The sequence below is a fragment of the Mixophyes fleayi genome, chromosome 2, assembly GCF_038048845.1.
Source record: "Mixophyes fleayi isolate aMixFle1 chromosome 2, aMixFle1.hap1, whole genome shotgun sequence".
Lineage (NCBI taxonomy): Eukaryota > Metazoa > Chordata > Amphibia > Anura > Limnodynastidae > Mixophyes > Mixophyes fleayi.
This window is the reverse complement of record NC_134403.1, coordinates 186,781,381-186,801,570: the sequence shown is the minus strand read 5'-3', so window position 1 is coordinate 186,801,570 and position 20,190 is coordinate 186,781,381. Positions and strand designations below refer to the sequence as shown.

Sequence of the window (20,190 nt, the reverse complement as noted above, 5' to 3'; positions counted from 1 at the left end):
TATTCAGAATGAACCAGCAATATTATACTTTTGTGCTCCACACATACAGAAAATTGACAAGTTGCATACAAAACAAGAGGTGATACTATTCCATATATACAGATAACACGATGCAATCTGCATCTAACATGTAAAACAAGAATCGGGGATAGTGTGCCATTATCCCGTAGATACACTAAAATAATGACAGAACAAAACAGAAGGGATTTGTGCATATATATATAGAAAACTAACATGTCTTAATAATGTCACTCACCACACAGAACTAGATAGTATGTATTTTATGATTGTCAATGCCTACATAGTAATTAAACATAATGAGAATTAAATTCAGCATACCAGAGTAGTAGTACAGTACTATGTGAAAAAGTTAACTGGATTCAGGTTGTTCAAACAAATATTGTTGACCTACAACTTTGGAAGTCACAATATGCTTTAGTGTTGTCAAGTTTCAGGGACATGGAAGAACTGCAACTATGATTTGTAACAATTATGTCCTGTTCTAAACAGTATCTGCAAGATATTTATAATGTTTTTGTTTAATATTTGCTGATGTCTACGTGATGTAAAACACTATATATAGATGTTGATTTGTTTTGCTAAATCAGAGCACACAGTACACCCCACCTGAGTGTGTTTATTTGTCTCTCCGGCCATTTGATACACCTTATCTGATCACTGACCACATAACAAATATCGCTCATATATGTAATCATCAATTCATGCAGAAAATGTGCACAATATAATTCTAATAAATTATAGCTTGATATGCACCAAAAAATCATATTAAAATATAGTACCTCTTAAAGTTAGAAAAAAAGCTTATGAACATACAAGCTACATAAATATAATCAATAACCTTTTATGTAAAATATCAAAGTACACTAAATTAACAACAACAAAAAAGCAGTCCAATAAGCGATAAACACTGGCTCTGAATTTGTTATGTAAACAATCATTCTATAAAACACTCTTATCAGTGTTTTGTTTCATGTAGCTGTGGAATGTATATCAATCATGTCACTACAAGAAAGGGGGCCAAATTTAAATAGGGAGTATGCCAACATATGTAATTATTATGCTAACATATAGACCACAAAGTCTCAATATGCATTAAAGTGCATTATTTATGTAATTTACAACTTCAGACAGGGAAAGTAATAGTACCTAGAAGACATTATTTCATAAACTGCAACTGTGACACCTGTATGGTATAAGAGCATACTATATAATATCCCTACAAAATTTATGTTGCCAATATTCTACAACATTCAGTTATGTGTATTCATACACGTTTTAAATGTTGAATTAATTCAGATTATATTCAATTATATACGTGTGTGTGTTATGATGTAACATGGTTATCATTTTAGAAAATACCTAAACAAAACTCTGTGCACTACTGTTTGGTGCACACAGCTCTGCCTTCACAAGCTGTACAGTGTGATGCAGGACCTACCTCATAGTTGGCACACTGTCCTGCTCTCTCCTACCTGTTTTTGTCACTTTCACTACATGTGGCCAGGGCTGCCAAGAGGAATTCAGGGCCCCGGTACAACAAATTCATGGGCCCCCCCCTTATAGTTGAGCATGCTCAAAAATTTTGCGCCGCCAAACGGTGCAAAATTGTTCGGAGGTGTGGTCATGCATTTGGGGGCGTGGAAAATGCACCATTGGGGCGTGGCTAACACATCAAAATCACTAGGCTCTCAATTCGCCCAAGCGTCACATATGTCCAAGCACTCCTGACTTTCAGGACATCTAGCACCACAGTGTAGTATAGAAAAAATACAGTGTGTACACAAAGAGTTCAGTCTTGGCCTGCACCTTACATTGGGCACAACACTCACCAAAAATTGACATTGTCCCTACTAGAATCACAACATTTCACATACTGTCCTGCTCTCTCCTACCTGTTCTTCTCACTTTCACCACCTGTGGCTGCATGTTTCTTTAGTTGCGGCTTGTCTGGATCCTGGAATGCTGGGGGCCCTATTTGGAAAAAAATAGCTACATTTAGATAATTCCAAACAAACCTGGCGTTAAATCAATACCATCCACGATTAATAATTAGGCCTTCCTCCAGCTCCAATACTACAATAATGTGCCCCTTCATCATCGCCATGCCTTATGATCACACTGCGCCCTCCATGCTGCTTTTGCCCCCTTCACCTGGCTCCCCTTCATCACACTATACTATGCTGCTCCCTCCCCCCTTTTTAACCCCTCTGTCATGCTGCCCCCACTAATTTTTTAACCCCTTGGTGCCCCCCCTCGTTTTCCTCCCTTCACTTACCTTTTCTCCTCTCTGCTTTCTTGGTCTTCTCTGTGCTCCATTGCTCCAGACTGACTGAATGCTGGGCATGACATGATGACGTCACACCCGGCTTTCAGACAGTCTGAATGGAGCACAGAGCAGCAGAGAGGAGGGATGCCGGCTCCGCGATCACGTATGTTTTGTTTTTTGTTTTTAACTACCCTGCCCCCCCCCCCACCAACGGCCATTGGGTTAACTTTAGACTCAAACAGAACACTAACCTTTTCCATATTCTATAGTACATTATGGAAGATTTTTTTATTTTTTTTTATTTCTGGCTTATACGTGTTTTGATCACATATTCTTAAACTCCTCTATCTAAGAGTAACTCCCTTTCAAATCTCCAAGCCATTAAAACTAGATTAGACATTTTAAATTTTGATGTAAAACTGGACCTTGCTATAGTAAATCCGCCTGAAGGAGTAGAGTCCATGAACTTTCCCTGAGCATTTCCCAGGCTACTGGGAACCAGGGACGTCTTGGATAAAGTGAGAAAAGCTATTACTTCTGCTTTCTCCATTATGATTTTCCTTAGAACATGAAGAATGAGTGGATATGGGGGGGGAAGACGTACCATTACTGGAACATCCATGTGACCACTAGAGCATATTATCCATCTGTTCCTGGAATTTTGTGCAGAGAAAGAAATCTGGGTACTTAGGCATTTGTTGCAATTATGTCTACGTGTGAAAGCCCAGAATTTGTCTGTTAGTAACTGAAATACTTCTTGGTTTAGACTCCACTCCCCTGGATGGATTTGTGTGCAACTGCCATAGTCGCTTAGTATGTTCTGCTTGCTTGCTACATGTAATGCTAACAGTACGTTTACATTGTTTTCTGCTCAAGACATCATTTTTATTAATTTTACCATCACTGTTCTACTTTTGGTTCCTCTCTGATTATTTATGAAGGCCTCCACCGTCCTGTTGTCTGGGTATATTCTTATTTCCCTGGAATTGATAATGGAAATGCTGAATTTCTTTCCAAACTGCTCTTATTTCCAAGCTGTTTACTGTTTACGTGAAACTTATTTTCTTTCTGTAATCATACACCTATATTTTCGTGGAGATGTGGTCCCCATCCTGCAACACTGGAGTCTGTTGTATTTAGCTCTGAAAGAAATATCCCTCTTGTCACTAATTTTGGGCTTCGCCAACACTTATTGGAGATTTATTGGTTGTTCCTTAAAGTTTTATGGTTTGACCCAATGAAAACTTTTTTGTAATTTTATTTCTTCAAGAGCTGCAGCTGGAGATAGCTTGTGTGCCAACTCGCTATGGGACTACTCCTATTGCCTAAGATAACTTAATATATAGGATTTTGGCACATCTTTATTCTGACAAAGATATTTTCATATGGTGTTTATTTAGACACTCAAACATTTTAGGTTGTGTTGGAACAAGATGGCTCTTTTTCTTGTTCATAACTTATCCATGTTGGTGTGGGGCATTTATAACTTGGACTGTTCAGTGGGTGACTATTCTGATTTGCTCATTACAAACATATTGCCCAGATATGGGCATATCTTGTTTCCCTAGCTCTGCTACCAATGTGACTAATACTTTGGTAAAAGTTATCAGGGATGTCGCCAGCCAGAAATGGCAGGCAGATAAACTAAAAACGTAATTAGAGATATTTCTTTTGCTGGATTGCTGTAAGAACAAGAAAATAGGCATCTATGGATGTCATAAAATCTCCTTCGCAGATGGCCATTACAATGTAATTCACAGTTTCCATTAAAACATGCTTGGCATGTACAAACATGTTAAGTCTTCTCAAATGCAAAACTATGCAAAAGGCCCTAGAATCTTTCCTGGCAAGGAACAGTCTTGGAATAAAAGTCATTGCCTTCTTGCTCTGGGAAAACTTGAGAAATTGCCTTGATTCCCATTAGACCTAGCAGACATGTAACATTTCTATCTCTATCTTGCTTAATGGCTTTTTGACTGGACAAAGGAAGTCCCTTTAGGATAATGTCGGAAATCTAGTCTGTATATCCTCTTTAAAATGTCCAACATCCACTGATCTGAAATAGAGTGGGTCCAAACTTCTGAAAAATGTGAGATTATGCCCCCTATAGATGTTATTGGGGACTGCTCCTGACACTAGCCATTGTTGTGAACTTTGCTTTGCCATTCTTTGGTCCGAATGGTTGAATGGACTGCCTTGATGCAGTATAGTCATTTTGTCTGGTATATTGCCTTCCTGGCCAATAGTTCCTTGCCCCCTTTAACTGATGAAATTTGTAGCTCACAGTTTTGTGGCAATCTGTTTGATTTTCCACCAGATAACTTGTGTATCATGGTGTCTAATGTTTCTCCAGCAAGAAGAACTCCTTCAAATGTAAGGTTATCCAGACTATTCTTTCAGTGGGTGTCCACTACTCAAGGGACTCTCCTTTCTACTGTTGTTGCTAAGGCTCTTGCAGAAAAAAAACAATAGTGTCCAATGGTGCCTCAGAGTATTTCTATACCTTTTTTCATATTGACATTTTTTACATTGTCTGTTCACCTTTACCTGAATGTCAGTATTGAGGTTTTCACCCAGTAAACTTAAAGCCCTGACTACCGATGCTATAGCCACTCCTCACTTTAATGTGGTCCCGGATGAAGGATTGATCTTTTTTTCAAAGAACTTTCTGCTTTCCTGTCCATGGGATCTCTTAAAGGACCATCATATTCCAGTGGAATGGCTGTTCTAGTAGCCATAATAGCTATAGCTGCATTTATCCTTGGAATTAAGCTCCACTTTGAAGCTTCCTCATTCACTAATGGATATGCCCGCTCTAGTCTATTAGAATTATACAGAGACATGGAGGAAGGAGAGGAGCTGGTTCATATACTCTCTGAGGGGGCATTTTTATTTGACCTGTCTCTAGTTAAACAAAACAGAAGCAAACCCATAGTAAATGCTGAAATGGAGGAATGAAGAGGGAACTCTCTCTCCCCCACTCTTTCCAAATTAAAATACTCACATTTAAATTAACTTGCCTCACAAACCTCATTTCATTTTCTGATGTACCTTTCACCTATCCTACTTTTGTTCTAAGTTTTAACATGAGATTAGTGGCAATAGAGGAACGAGATGAAAATGGATACACAGAGAACTGCCCCAAACCTCTCTGGTTGCCAGGCAGATGGTGTGTCATGTGGAACCCTCCTTTCCACCACCAGGATGGCTGCTTGTTGTTTAAAAGCTAGAGGTGAGGTCCACTGCGGTAGTGTATGTTACAGAGTACTACTATTTGTTTTTGTAAACATTTTTATTGAGGTCACAAGTGCAATACAACATATGAGATTAAGAAGTTTTTATACAAGGTGGACAACAATACTACATATATTAATAACTTATTACCTACCTAATGGGACATGCATAGTAAAATAAAAGTCACATGCCGTTGACGTTTCCCAGTTACAGGTGCAGATACACTGCTGGTAACCGCTGCCTCCCCTCATGTTGGCGCAGTTTCAATTTAATTTGTTTTCACTGCTCCACAGCATCGCTGGTTGATGAATCATTCCAGTACTCCATTAATAGGCCAAACATTGTCCCAATGGAACAATGTGCTGTGATTAATCTGATAATTTAGCAGGTTGCTCTATCCCCAGCTACATCAACACAGAGGATACATGGTTTCCTCCCACACGCCAAAATCATACTGGTAGGTAATTGGCTGTTAATAAATCGCCCTTAGTCTCTCTTGGTCTTTGTGTGTGTATGTTAGGTGATTTAGATTGTAAGCTCCAATGGGGCAGGGACTGATGTGAATGAGTTCTCTGTGCAGCTCTGCGGAATTAGTGGCGCTATATAAATAAAATAGATGATGATGATTAAGGGGTAAATTTACCAAGCTGCGGATTTGAAAAAGTGAAACTGTTGCCTATAGCAACCAGATTCTAGATATTTATTTAATACATTCTACAAAATTGCAGCCTGAATCTGATTGATTTCTTTATGCAACATAGATCAATTCTCGCTGTCTCAACTTCTTCAATGTATTCCTTCTCCTCCTATCATTAGGTTTTAATTGCTGTCATCTGTAATATAATATCTGTAATTTGTTTTATCACAGGCTTGACAGATCACGTTGTAAATATACTCCCTATATTACACCTATAATCAAGAAATCTAATGTACAGTGGTCTTTGTTTTTCCTATGTATTCTTTCCTACACAAGCAAGTAATACCACAAATTCAGGTCTACAGTTGATAAACTGCTCAATTGGTATGATCTCTTTATGGATAAGATGCATCAGTTTATCAACTTTACCTTCCATACATTTACAAGTTATACAGTGTGCCTTTTTACATTTATAGCATTCCTTTGCGTCAAGAGCCAACTAATCAGCCGTTAGTCCCTTTTTCTTTATGTGAAAGGTGGATGGTGGTGGTAAGTTCTTAAGATAATTTCCTATAAGTAGTGTGTGGTCTGTTAGATAAAGATTCAGGGCCAAGCCTTCCAAAATGTGTTTCTAATATTTATCCATGATAGAATTTGTTTTGGATGCTATGCTTGATCTTTAAAGCCTACCTCTCTTAAATGTGTTCTCCCAATACGTTTAAAGCTGTACAACCAGATAGAAAAATCATCATCATCAACATTTATTTATATAGCGCCAGCAAATTCCATAGCGCTTTACAATTGGGAACAAACACCGATAAGACAATACTGGGTAATACATACAGAGAGGTAAGAGAACCCTGCTCGCAAGCTTACAATCTATAGGACAATGGGAGTTAGAAACACAAGGGCATGTGCTACATCCTATTGCACAATGGACCAGCTAGAATGCAAAGGTAAAAGTATTGAGTGGGCTGTGTGTGTTGCAATGTTGGTCAGAGGGTTGTTGTCTTGTGATAGCAGTGTAGAGGATGGTAATAGGGTAATCTAGGGAAATTAAGATGGTGCTTGAGGAATATCATAACCTTGTCTGAAGAGGTGGGTTTTTAGTGAACGCTTGAAGGTTTGAAGATTAGAGGAAAGTCTTATTGTGCATGGGAGGGAATTCCACAAATTGGGTGCAGCCCGGAAAAAATCCTGTAACCAAGAATGGGAGAATGTGATGAGAGTGGAGGAGAGACGTAGATCTTGTGCAGGACGGAGATGTCGAGTAGGGAGATATTTTGAGACAAGTGAGGAGATGTATGTCGGTGCAATTTTGTTGATGGCCTTGAATGTTAGTAGAAGAATTTTATATTGGATTCGTTGATATACAGGCAGCCAATGTAGAGACTGACAGAGTGGCTCAACAGAGGAATAAAGAGTCTGTTTGGGGGAAGACCAGTAAGGAGGGAAATGCAATAGTCGATGCGGGAGATGAGTGTATGAATTAATGTTTTTGTGGTGTCGTGTCAGATATGTGCGTATTCTGGAAATGTTCTTTAGGTGTATGTAACATGATTTAGATAGAGTTGATGTGTGGAATAAATGACAGTTGTGAATCAAGGATTACACCTAGGCAACGAGCTTGCGGGGTGGGATTTATGGTCATGTTATCAACAGAAATAGAAATGTCAGACAGGAAGCTTCTGTTTTTGGGTGGGAATATTATCAATTCAGTTTTTGAAAGATTGAGTTTGAGTTGGCGGGAAGACATCCAAGATGAAATGGCAGAAAGACAGTCAGTAACGCGAGACAACACAGATGGTGAAAGATCAGGAGAGGATAGATAAATTTGTGTATCATTCGCATAGAGATGATACTGAAATCCAAAGGAGCTTATTAGTTTTCCAAGAGAAGTGGTGTAGATATAGAATAGCAGAGGACCTAGGACTGAGCCTTGTGGTACTCCAACTGATAAAGGAAGTGGAGCAGAGGTGGATCCAGAGAAATGAACACTGAAAGAGCGATTAGATAGGCAAGATGAGAACCAGGATAGGACAGTGCCTTCAAGACCTAGAGATTGTAGCATTTGTATGAGGAGAGAGTGGTCAACAGTGTCAAATGCAGCAGAGAGATCCAGGAGAATTAGAAGAGAGTAATGGTTGTTATTTTTTTCTGTGATCAAATCATTGACAACCTTGGTCAGCGCAGTCTCTGTGGAGTGTTGAGAGTGAAAGCCTGACTGAAGAGGATCCAATAGGTTGTTTGCTGTAAGAAAGTGTGTGAGGCGAGTGTAGGCAATTCTCTCAAGAAGCTTGGAGGGGCATGGGAGCTGGGAGATGGGGCGGTAATTTACGAGAGAGTTAGGGTCAGAATTCTGTTTTTTTAAAATGTAGTCACTGCATGCTTGAATAGTGATGGAAAAATACCAGTAGAAAGAGAGATTACAGATTTTAGTTAGAGGGGGAATGAGCACAGGAGACAGGGACATACCAATTTGTGAGGGAATGGGATCAAGAGGACAGGAGGTAGAGTAGGAAAATGAGAAGATAGTAGAAACTTCCTCTTCATTTGTGGGATCAAATGAAGAGAGAGTGTCAGAGGGTGCTACAAAGGAATTGAGCCAATTGCTTGTCAAGGGAGATGATACCATTTCAAGCCTGTTCTTATCAATTTCGTCCTTGAAATAGGAAGCAAGATCCTGTGCACTGATGTTAGTTGGAGGATTTGGGGCAGGAGGATTCAGAAGAGAGTTAAATGTGTTAAAGAGGCGTTTGTGGTCCTTACTCTAACTAGAGCTACAAGTCAAATTCATAAATAGTTTGTTTTTTTAAATTCCTGCAGTATCGCTGTCTCTCCATTCCCAAAAAATATTATGTTGAGGCAAAATGTGATATGTGCCGATAGTCATGCCAGGGATTTGTCTGGATATGGATTCCTACAATAGTTATGTCTTAACTTTAAATCTATATAAAATTTAGAATACATTCCCCTCTGATCACCAGGCACCTGGTCACGTCTATGAAGAAACTACTGCTTCCATCTCTGCTGGTATACCTGGAGTTGGCATCACTTGGCACCCACATGTACTGTGGCTGACAATCTATACCTTAATTGTAAGAAACTGTTTACTTCTCCAAGGTGGGAATATAATGTCCAAGCATGAGGGGAGGGTAAAGGCTTAGCGAGGTTATATGGTGACTGGAGGCAATGCAATTTATTTGGGTCAGGTCCAAATTATCTGTGTGGCATGCATTGGGGACATGCGTATGCTGCTGTGTATCAGTGGCGCACCAATAGTGTGAGCAGGGGTTAGTATATAAGGGAGTGGCTAGCTTTTTAGACAGCACTAGTTCAACCTCCAAGTCATCCCCCCTCCCTACACAGATAAACTTTGTTTCCCTTTCATGAGCAGAGCAAGGTGAACAGGGACATACCTTGAAATTATCCTTGCAGTTGGGACAAAGTCCTGACTGAGTTGGACAGTCCAACAAAATCAGTAGTGTCCAACTGGACTCTAGTCCTTTAAGCCCACACAGCTTACTGTGAATTATAGCATAATTATTTTATAGGGTTCAAGACCTATCACTAACAGACATTTTATATAGGTTTCATGTTAACAATGACCATGAAATAATGTATATACACATATTGGATATCACGATGGCTTAGTGATTAGCACTTCTGCCTCACAGCACTGGGGTCACGAGTTAGATTCCCTACTCAGTGTTTGCGTGGGTTTCTTCTGGGTGCTCCAGTTTCCTCCCATACTCCAAAATCATACTAAGTGGGTTGTGTGTGTGTGTGTGTGTTATAAATAGCTGATGATACAGACATACAGTTGTAAAAAATATCAAGTCGATAATAAATAAAGCAATGTAAAGAATTGAGATTAAAATTAATTTATTATGTTATAAAAACAAACAAAACACACCCAAACACAGGACAGTGACATATAATTCCCCACAGAAAAGGGAAATCTTACAACGGCAGTAATTACTGCCCATGAAAACTTCTGCATATACTTTTCATTCAATTCCTTCTTGTTTGTCTTTAATAGCAACCTACAATCAAAGAAAAAAAAAATACAAAAAATGCCTTTTACTTAGATGTTTTAATACACTGTATCCAGTCAAAAGTATAAATGTTCCAAATAATTCTAGTATCCACACCATCCTCCTCAGACATCCAGTAAAAGAGGGTTTTCACTTTATTTTAGTACTGTACTTAATCCCCTCCCTTCCCAATACGTGTGCCTCCTCTGGGATCTCTACTATTCACTGTATTTAGCCATGTCCAAGCCCTCCATATAGCTGAGCCCTTACCCACCTCTCTATAGCAGGAGAAATCGAATACACAGCCACTAAGATTTTCAATTCCAGTTGTTGTGTAGATTTTTCCAGCTAGAGAGACCTGAGCAGTGCCAAAAGGTGTTTGACAGATGTACCAGCTATGTGTGTGGCAGAACCCTACCAAATAGAATGAATCATGGGGAAAGAACTCTTGCTAAGTATTATAATTGGAAAGGGAGGGAATTCAGTAAAGTTGTTAAATATAAACCCATTTAAAAGGACGCGCTCACTTTTGGACAGGTTCTATCTTCTATTGAGCTTTATAGAAGCTGAACTGCGCCTCATGTATAGTATGGGAGCGGGAGCTAATGCTAGTAAGTGGGCAGAGCCAGGAGCCGTTCAGGTGCCCACACAGAAACAAGACAAGGAGGATATCAGATTCAATGTTATAGTTCCACCAAATATTGCAAGGACTATGTATTGGAATGTTATAATGTTCACAAATTTTACTACTAAACTATTGTACATGTTCTTAATTATGAGTGGAGCTGCCGTTTCATATCATGGAAGTCAGACAAAAGGAATTAAAATCAATTTTTTAATGAAGGATGAGACACTCATTCACCATACTCATTGATTTGAATTTTATTAACTGGAGGATCAAGATACTTCTATGGGTTAAGGAGGACATTAGGAATATAGTAATTTGTGATTTTTACTTGTATTACTATTTACCATTATCTTTCTAGATGTGTGCATTTAAACATTGGATTCTTTAATTCAAAGGGGGGGGGGGGGGGTGTATTCAATTGTCGGCGGAAACGCCGAAAATCTCGCGGTCCGCGCACTATTACGGTAATTTTCTCGCTGGATTTCAGCTCGCAGCTCCCTGAGCCGCGAGCTGAAATCCAGCTAATTACTACCGTAATAAACGGTAGTAGTTTTTACGCAGCGGGATTTCCGAAAAATTGAATACCCCCCCAAAGTGCTGCTATTCGGCTGCATCTATTTTTTTTTTAAATTCATGTTCTTACAACGAACCGATGTTGTCATAGTGATACAATAAGTATATAATCATTTCTTGGCTTGCATATTGATGAAGTATTCCTTTCACACTCACTGTTTTTTTATTTATTTATTTTTAAAAACGGCTTTAGGGATATTTAATGGAGATGATTTTTTGTGATGACTATAGACCAGACTTGGCTAACCTGTGGCACTTCAGGTGTTGTGAAACTAAAAGTCCCAGCATACCCTTCCAGCAATAAGCTGCTATATATTGGCAAGGCATGCTGGGGCTTGTAGTTTCACAACACCTGGAAATGCCACAGGTTAGCCAAGCCTGATATAGAATGAATTTCAATCCCTCAATTGGAGAATAATATGGAGGCAATTTTAGAATTATTGCATTGGCTGATATCAATTAAGCTTCTATTGTACTTTTTTACTATCCTTGTCCAGAGGTTTTTTGGTTTTTTTTAGTTTACCACTTGGATTATACTTTTGGTACATTTCATTTATATATCAGTTGAATAGATTTGTCATTGCAAACTTAAATACAACTCAACAAACAATATTTAGCTGAAATTAAAACAAAACAAATAATTATTACAAGCAATTCATGTGCTTACCCTAAATCTTTCCTCCAAAAGGGACAGTTCACTTATTAAGTCTGTGATAGCATTGGTGAACGCCTCTTGGGGACTGTATTCAGGTGTTGTCTGAACTCTTATTATAATTTTATGCTCTAAAGGATGTGGTACTTTGTATCCTGCAAACAGGACTTGAGGATCTTTCAACAATTGCCTGCAGGGAAAAAAACCCAAAAACAAAAAGACCAAAAAACTAAAATTATATACACTAGCAGGCAGTAATTTAATTCAATAGCTTTGTAAGAGTAAACACGAAAAATAAAAATAAACACATAAGAGGTGGGGAATTGTAAATTATTAACAAAGTACTTATTATGCAGCAGTACACATCACAAACTTTACTAAGTCAATATCCAAAAGTAAATAAAGAAGTAAGGAGGTAAAGGAAGCAACTAAAGAGGACCAGTTTTAGCCTGAAAAAATAAAAAATTAAAAAGGGATGATTTTCTTTTTAAATAATTTCCCCCTTCCTCAGTATTATGTAAAACTGGCAAGTACTCTGCCTCCAGAGTAGTATACCCTGAAAGTTACAGCTGGCATTCTGGAGCAGGAAAGAAAGCGGAGATCAGGAATAAAGGAGTGAGACAGCATTATAGGGATCACAGTTCTGCCCAGTAGTAACTTACTACTAATCATTTATAGTTGCTGCTGAGCAGAATTGCATCTGTCTAGTGATGCTTCTTTTCTGCATGTCATTACTCTCAGTGCTCCTTACTGGGGCATGGTCTCTTTACAATACTATTGGGTAGATTTAGCAAACCTTCTAAAAAGGCCAATGGCAAACAATCAGATTCTAGCATTTTTCTAGTATATGCTACCAAATAACAACTAGAATCGGACTGGTTGCTGTGGGCAAAACCTCCATGTTTTCCTTTTAGAAAGTTTAAAAAAAATCTACCCCTATGTCTTCACTTCAATATTGTCGGTGTTGATGTTTCTATGTTACATAATTAGGGAGGTTGGGTAATAAAAAACAAAAACAAAACATACGTGTTGTACTTCAAGGCCACATGTGCAGCCCTCCAACCTTCAATAGGGTCACACATTGCCCTTCATTTCAAAATTGAAACAAGAAAAAACAATAGAACAAACAACAAAAAAAAAAAAACAGTCCAAAAAAGTCCTTGGCATGGCCACATCACTCATTACAATGCCCTCACATGTTCCCATTGCAGGCGATATCAGCGGTGGACAGGGGTCAGCATGGGCACTCTAAATATAAAAACTTTCAGCAATGACACATTTGATCAAGTTATGAATCTTTTGAGAACGACATTTGTGGGAATTAAGAAGATTCATCTTTCAAGATATCCAGAAGGGATTGATTTCGCCAGATAAGCTGTTAATGTTTTATCGCTTGGTATGAGGCTACACTATTTGAGATAAAAAATTTGATGGTTTTATTTTTGGTACACTATGTGGCGCTTCTTTTCTCTGTATGTATGTATACACACACACACACCTCTGTACAGTGGCTATGAAAATAGTCACCTCTTTCACATTATATTTCCTAAAATCATGGAATCAAAATTGATTTATTTAGGAATTCTTGAGATCGATCACCACAAAATATTCTGTCCTGTGAAATTAAAAAAGCAAAAAAACAACTCAACTGCTTCATAGACTGCAAGAAAATAAAAGGCAAAATTATTGAAGATATAGATAAATCTTGGAGGAAACCCAGCTGCAGATTGCAAGAGACTTAGGAGAAGATTTATATTTTAGCAAGAAAATTACCCAAAGCACACAGAAAAAAAACAACTATACTGGATTGGCTTAAATATATTAATCTGTGTCTTGGAGTGTACAAAATCTCATCTAAAATCTATAGAATTGTTTGAAAACTGAACTTAATGGAACTTGAGCAATATTGCAAAGTATATAGATGTGCAAGGTTGGCAAAGACATGCCCAAATAGATTTGCAGCAGAAATTTCAGCTAAAGGTGCTTCTAACAAGTACTAAAACTAGGATGTGGATATGTATGTAATCCCCCCCCCCTTGAATGGTTTACAGCCACAGTACATACCACCAGTTTTACAAAATGTTAAGTGATATTGACAGACTCTGCTCTGATGGTACGTTATAACAGCAGTTATGGTGGCAGCCTCCAGCAAGTACATGTTAATATGATAGGTACTGCCAACAATTATTCTCTTTTTATCACTTGTAAATGATTTAATACAAGTCTGGAGTATTTTCATTTTGAAGCTATACATTTATACATAGTCAAACTGCATGAGCAAGATAAGAAATGTGGAGTCATAGTGAACATTGACCCCGATGGGAACTACTTCTGTTCATATCTCAACACATTGCAATCTGTAGAACACACCCAGATTTAGGAGTTATACTATGATTAGGAGTAGTATTTTTACTTACGATTTAATAATATTTCCAATTGTATGGTCTTCCTTGTTTATTGTAAACAAACAGGCATTGGGTACTTTTGTGTCCTTAGTGATTGTTATCCTAAGTAAAGAAAATAAATGTTACAGTTGAACAAGATTGTGCTGGGCCCTGGAAATTTAACATACAACATTTTTAACCCGTTTAATAAAATATACAAGAACTGGGACAGTTTGGGGTCAAAAATGTATTCCATATGGTAACTAGTACCATCTGCCTTCTCATGTTTCATCATTGTTTGTAGATAGACTAATATGACATATTGCTTAACTAGAGGGCAAAGTTGCAGAACAACAACAAAAACAAATTAGAAAATTAATAGGCAAGATTAATTTGGCAGACAAATGCAACATAATTTAAAAAGACATCTACACCTTTACCAATCTTCTCCAATATAAATTTAACATGAATTTAAATTTTCTGTTCAAGATCCTGCATCTCTCCATTAACTTTAATAACTCTGGTAGCTGGTACAGTACCTAAAATTACTTGGCATATCCTTTGCTATAAACAACCTTCGCCCTTAACTATGGAGCAAAAAGACCACCCGATCCCTCAACTGATGCTTACTTACAGGTTAAAAGGCCAAATATCAAAAAATATAAAAGTCTTTTACACAAAGGTGTTTGCCGTATATCTGATGTATGTTGTTTCTCCTGAGCTAGTATTTCCACAGCCTAAAGAACTATTAAAATAGCATTTGGTGAACTCTATAGTAAAACACACTATCGGTACATACTAACATTTTTTCTTGACGAATCATGGACTTTAGGACATGCTGTTATGGACGGATAAGTATCAATGTGTACCAACAATGTGTTCATTAAGAGGTATGATTAACCTTATTGTAACTCCTATATATTGGCCCATCTTGACCTTGTGTTTCATATATTTGTGCGTAATTTGTTTGTGTTATGATCCCCTCAATGTACACCTCTGCGTAATATATCAGTGCTCTATAAATAAAAGATAACAATAGCCTTTCAAGCAGCATAGTTGAAATGTAAATCAGTTTAATAGCAACTGTATGGTTGACCCATATAGAAATGGAAAATGCAAAAGAAATAGTCATGCAAAAGACATAAAAGAATACTACATTGCTACAGATGTGTCTTATTAGCGTTGGTCTTCATGTCAATGTCTTGTAACCTACAGTTATCAGACTTGGAGCCGCACACAAATTTTGCTGCGACACATGGGGGTCTACCTCTGAGCGACACATTGCTGAGTGGTACGGGATAAAGTCCTCTGTACACATTAACACAGATGTGGTCAAAAGGGCAACTGTGCTCTACAGACATATTGCATAACCCCAGATTTTTATATAATTATATATATATATATATATATATATATATATTACATTACACACACATACACACACAGTGCATGCTGAAAGTTTTCACGGCACTTCACTTTTGTCACATTTTGTTATGTTACAGCCTTATTCCAAAATGGAATAAATTCATTTTACCCCTCAAAATTCTACACACAATGCCCTATATTCCCCATATTCATAATAAAGCAGACTGCTCTGTTTTTTTTTTTTGGTGTTGCTTTTTTAAGGTTGACGTGGTTTGGCACACCTCACACTTCACCAAAATAAGGCTGGGTACACAATGGAGCATTTTCGTCCAATAATTGGGCAAATCAGCCGAGAATCGACCGTGTGGTCGGGAGTCGGGTTCGTGCGTATAGTGAAACGATGGTCGAAAGTTTTTCCAAAGTGTCGACTGTCGACTTATTTGGTTGATCGTACTGTTTAATATTTTCCGACCAATCACCTAAAGATCATGTAGTGTGTATGCACTCATGCTCACGATCTCCAGAGTTTACAGAGTCAGGCTCCTTTCAGCCGATGCTAGCAATGAATGTCCCAGTGAATAAATGTAGAAAGTGATGTAGAAGGAATAATTCATTTGTTCGTTCTGAGACAGAAGGTTTTGTTTCAGAGTCACAGAAGCTAACGAAATTCATTAGGACATGTGGGCGACAGGAATGAACGAATGACTATTGTGCTGTCATTCTCTGAAGACTAGAGTACAAGATGAGGACCAGATGAATAGCACAGATCTGAGGGTAAGTCAGAGTGTATGCATGAATTGCCAGACTGATCAGACCTTCAGTTGTAGGTACAATCATTTGCGATAACAGGACGGTCGGAAAATTATTCAGTGTGTACCTAGCCTAAGAGTGTCCTAAATCACAGTAAACAAGTAAAAGCACTAAAATGTGTCCACTCTTTCATTAGAGAATAAAGCCTCATATTTCTTGCCTGGAATATAAGATAGCAATTTACTGACCGATTTGATAAATTACCAAATCTATTAAAGAGAAATTGGCCTATAAATTGACAGATTTCAAAACGTCCCAAAAATATAAAATCAAGAAAATTTGCCTCACAGTGAATCTAGAACACGTGAATTTATGAAAGATTGATTAAACTAAGCTTGGAAATATGCAAATATGTAGTTTCTAGTTTCACCCTATATACATAAAAACAAAGAAAAAAAAACCCACAGAAAAACAGTTGGATAAAAAGAATACATCTGCAAGCACTAAACAAAAAAAATGCCTACTTTTTAATTTGATCATGTGTACTCCAACTCCAGGAGGGTGTACAAATGGTAAGACTATTCAATAACTTGGTTGACTAGTAATGCAAAACTCCATACACAGAGCTTTTCTCATTCATTTCATTGTTCCCTTTCATTTGAAGGTCTTAGATTATTAAACATTACAGGGAAATTTACCTTTGTTAATTAAACAAAAAGCACTAAAACCCACTGCTTCATATATTAGAGATGAGACCAGGGCCGGATTAAGGGAATGGAGGCCCCTGGGCACTTACCTCCTCCTTCCCCGGGGCGCTGTACGCTCTTTACTGAGGAGATCTCGTGAGAGTGAGACTCAAGAGATCTCCTCAGTAAGGAGACTACAGCGCGCCAGGGAAGGATCGCAGTGAAAGTGCTCAGCAGCACTGATCGCGCCGACCGATCAATACTGCTGCTGAGCACTTTCAAGGGCCCCCTGGATGCCCTAGGGCCCTGGGCTGTAGCCCAGTTAGCCCTAGGGTTAATCCAGCCCTGGATGAGACAAAGAAACCATGTTTTTTTGACAAGACTTAAGTTAGCTTCTTATTCGGCCTGCTTCTTATTCATGCTGCAGCTTCCTATTCAGAAAAGCTTATTTTTTAAAGGATTCAATCAAGTTGAATCCCTGATTTCACATCAGATTAACACTAAAGGGTGTCCCTTATTTAACTACAATAGTACTTAGCCTGACCCAACAAGGTTTTGGGCATGAATGCAGGGGGCAAAGTCGCCATTTATCATTTTGAATAATTAGCTGTAGTTTTGCAAGGGTTAAATGCCATTGGGCCAGTAATTTGATAGTGGGAATCAACACAGGGTGCTCAGTTACATATAAAACACCTGTCTTTTGCCTGGTCCAACACTGTTTTGGGCATGAAATCAGGTGAAAAAGTGGGCACAAATAGCATTTTGATCATTTTGAATAAGTAGCTGTGCAAGGTTTGATTTTTTAAATTAAAAATTTCAACAAAAATAAATCCCAAATTACTTTGTCCTAACAAAATAGACTATATTCAACATCAAGGGGTAAAATGGACCAATAGGAACGAAACTTGACATTATCAGAACAGCCAACTGTCCTACAATCCCTCCACAAAAACTACTGTATCACTCACAAATGAGAATTATATACATCAAAGAAACATGACTAACAAAACACTCTGCATTTCAACAACCCCGTCACCAATCTATAATACCCCCCACACACCCTTTATAGTCAGGAAATGAAAACAAACTTTAAATGTATGTAAACCTTTAAAAAAAAAAAAAAGGATTTCCACAAAATCTAATACTGAAAGATCAGGATACATAGCGAAGAATCGAGAGACTGACAGATGTTAGCTACCACCTGGGGATGTCTCACCCTCTGCCAGAGTCTACCCCAGCTCGCAGCATCCATCCAGCCCCTCTCCATTTCACTTATATTTTGGAACAAATAACAAAACCTCACACTCTTATACAACGGTTAGAGGTATTCTACTACAATTTTTTGCACATTTTCTGGTATTATAGATTGGTGAGGGGCTTGTTGAAATGCAGAGTATGTCATGTTTCTTTGATGTATATAATTATTCTCATTTGTGAAGTGATGCAGTTTTTGTGGATGGATTGTAGGAGAATTGGGTGTTATGATAATATGAAGTTTTGTTTCTATTGGTCAATCTTACCCCTTGATGTTGTATATTGTCTATTTTATTTTGGACAAAATCAGCCCTTGCAAAACTACAGCTACTTATTCAAAATGATCGAAATGCTATCTGTGCCCACTTTGCCACATGATTTCATGCCCAAAACAGTGTTAGGCCAGGCAAAAGTGTTTTATATGTAACTGACCACCCTGTGTTGATTCCCACTATCACATTGTTGGCCCAACACCATTTAACCCTTGCAAGACTACTGCTAATTATTCAAAACGTTAAACTAGGGTGACTTTGCCTCCTGATTTCATGACCAAAACCTTGGGTCAGGATAAATACTATTACAGCTTGAGTAAGGGACACTCTTTAGTGTTAATCTGATGTGAAAACAGTGATCCAACTTGATTTAATCCTTTGAAAATAAGCTTTTCTGAATGAGAAGCTGGAGCGTGAATAAGAAGCTGGCCGAATAAGAAGATAACTTCAGCCTCGTGTTTTTTTTGGAGTGATTTTAGAAGGTTCTACTGGATTACTACCTCTCCTATTTAAGTGTAATATTTGAGGCACTTTCTCTACTGAATATTGTAATAACCCACAGTCGTATTTTATTATGCACTATTTCCCAACCTAGAGGAGACATAAGGATAACTAATCTATTATGCTGATAATCTGTGTGCTGGTATGATGAAACTAACTGTTGTGATGAACGTAACTGTATAAATGAGATAATAAATGACACAAAACGGTGAGTGACAATCATGAGAAATCGTAAATCAATAAGTATTTCATCATTCAGTTTTGCAAAATATATGAAACTCGACATAGAAGGGAATATAATAAATGGATGCTGCATAAATAGCAAAGATGCGCTTACAATATATACGGGTTCTTTAGTTTTATGTGTCCCCGATCGCCCCTAATAACACTTACTTCTTCTCTCCCTCAAACAGTAAGAACGACTCAAAAGCCGGGGGCGCATTCATATTGCAGCCTAGTGTTTTCCCTCTTCTCCGGTCTATTCACCAGCAACTTACACAGCACTGTGGCTTCACTGTATATAGACGTCACATGTGCGCCGCAGCATCAATTCCTGCTCATTACACAAGCGATGTATCCAATACCTTCATTATTATAACCGTCTGTCCGCCATTTTTAAGAAGCATAAGCATTGTGGTGAAACATGAGAGCGACTCTAATAAAATGGATACTGTTACGGAGACGGAAATAATGCAGAACTTCTGTGTGTTTTATAAACTAGTTAATTTCGAAGCGCATGTTTTTACACTGTGAATGGCATGTTCAAATGCTTGATAGTTATGTGTCGGTATTGATGTCGTACCAGGACGAACGAATGAATTATAGTTAGTTTGTATTGAACGGGAAGAATTGTAAAAGCTGGGCAATTTATATTGACATATCGTGCTGTGCCCGTCTTAAAGATGGTAACACGGGCACTTCCGCCTCCCG

General features: G+C 38.1%; 1 protein-coding gene across 1 annotated transcript; it reads right to left on the bottom strand.

Annotated features, from left to right (window-relative positions):
• Positions 1 to 10,051: 10,051 nt before the first annotated feature.
• Positions 10,052 to 19,835, bottom strand: LOC142138431 (DNA-directed RNA polymerase II subunit RPB11-a). The gene is made up of 4 exons (XM_075195104.1): positions 19,654 to 19,835; positions 14,466 to 14,555; positions 12,064 to 12,238; positions 10,052 to 10,204 (listed from the first exon to the last, which is right to left on the bottom strand). Exons 1-4 carry the CDS (start codon positions 19,704 to 19,706, stop codon positions 10,169 to 10,171), a joined length of 354 nt encoding a protein of 117 aa, XP_075051205.1. The 5' UTR covers positions 19,707 to 19,835; the 3' UTR covers positions 10,052 to 10,168.
• Positions 19,836 to 20,190: the final 355 nt, after the last annotated feature.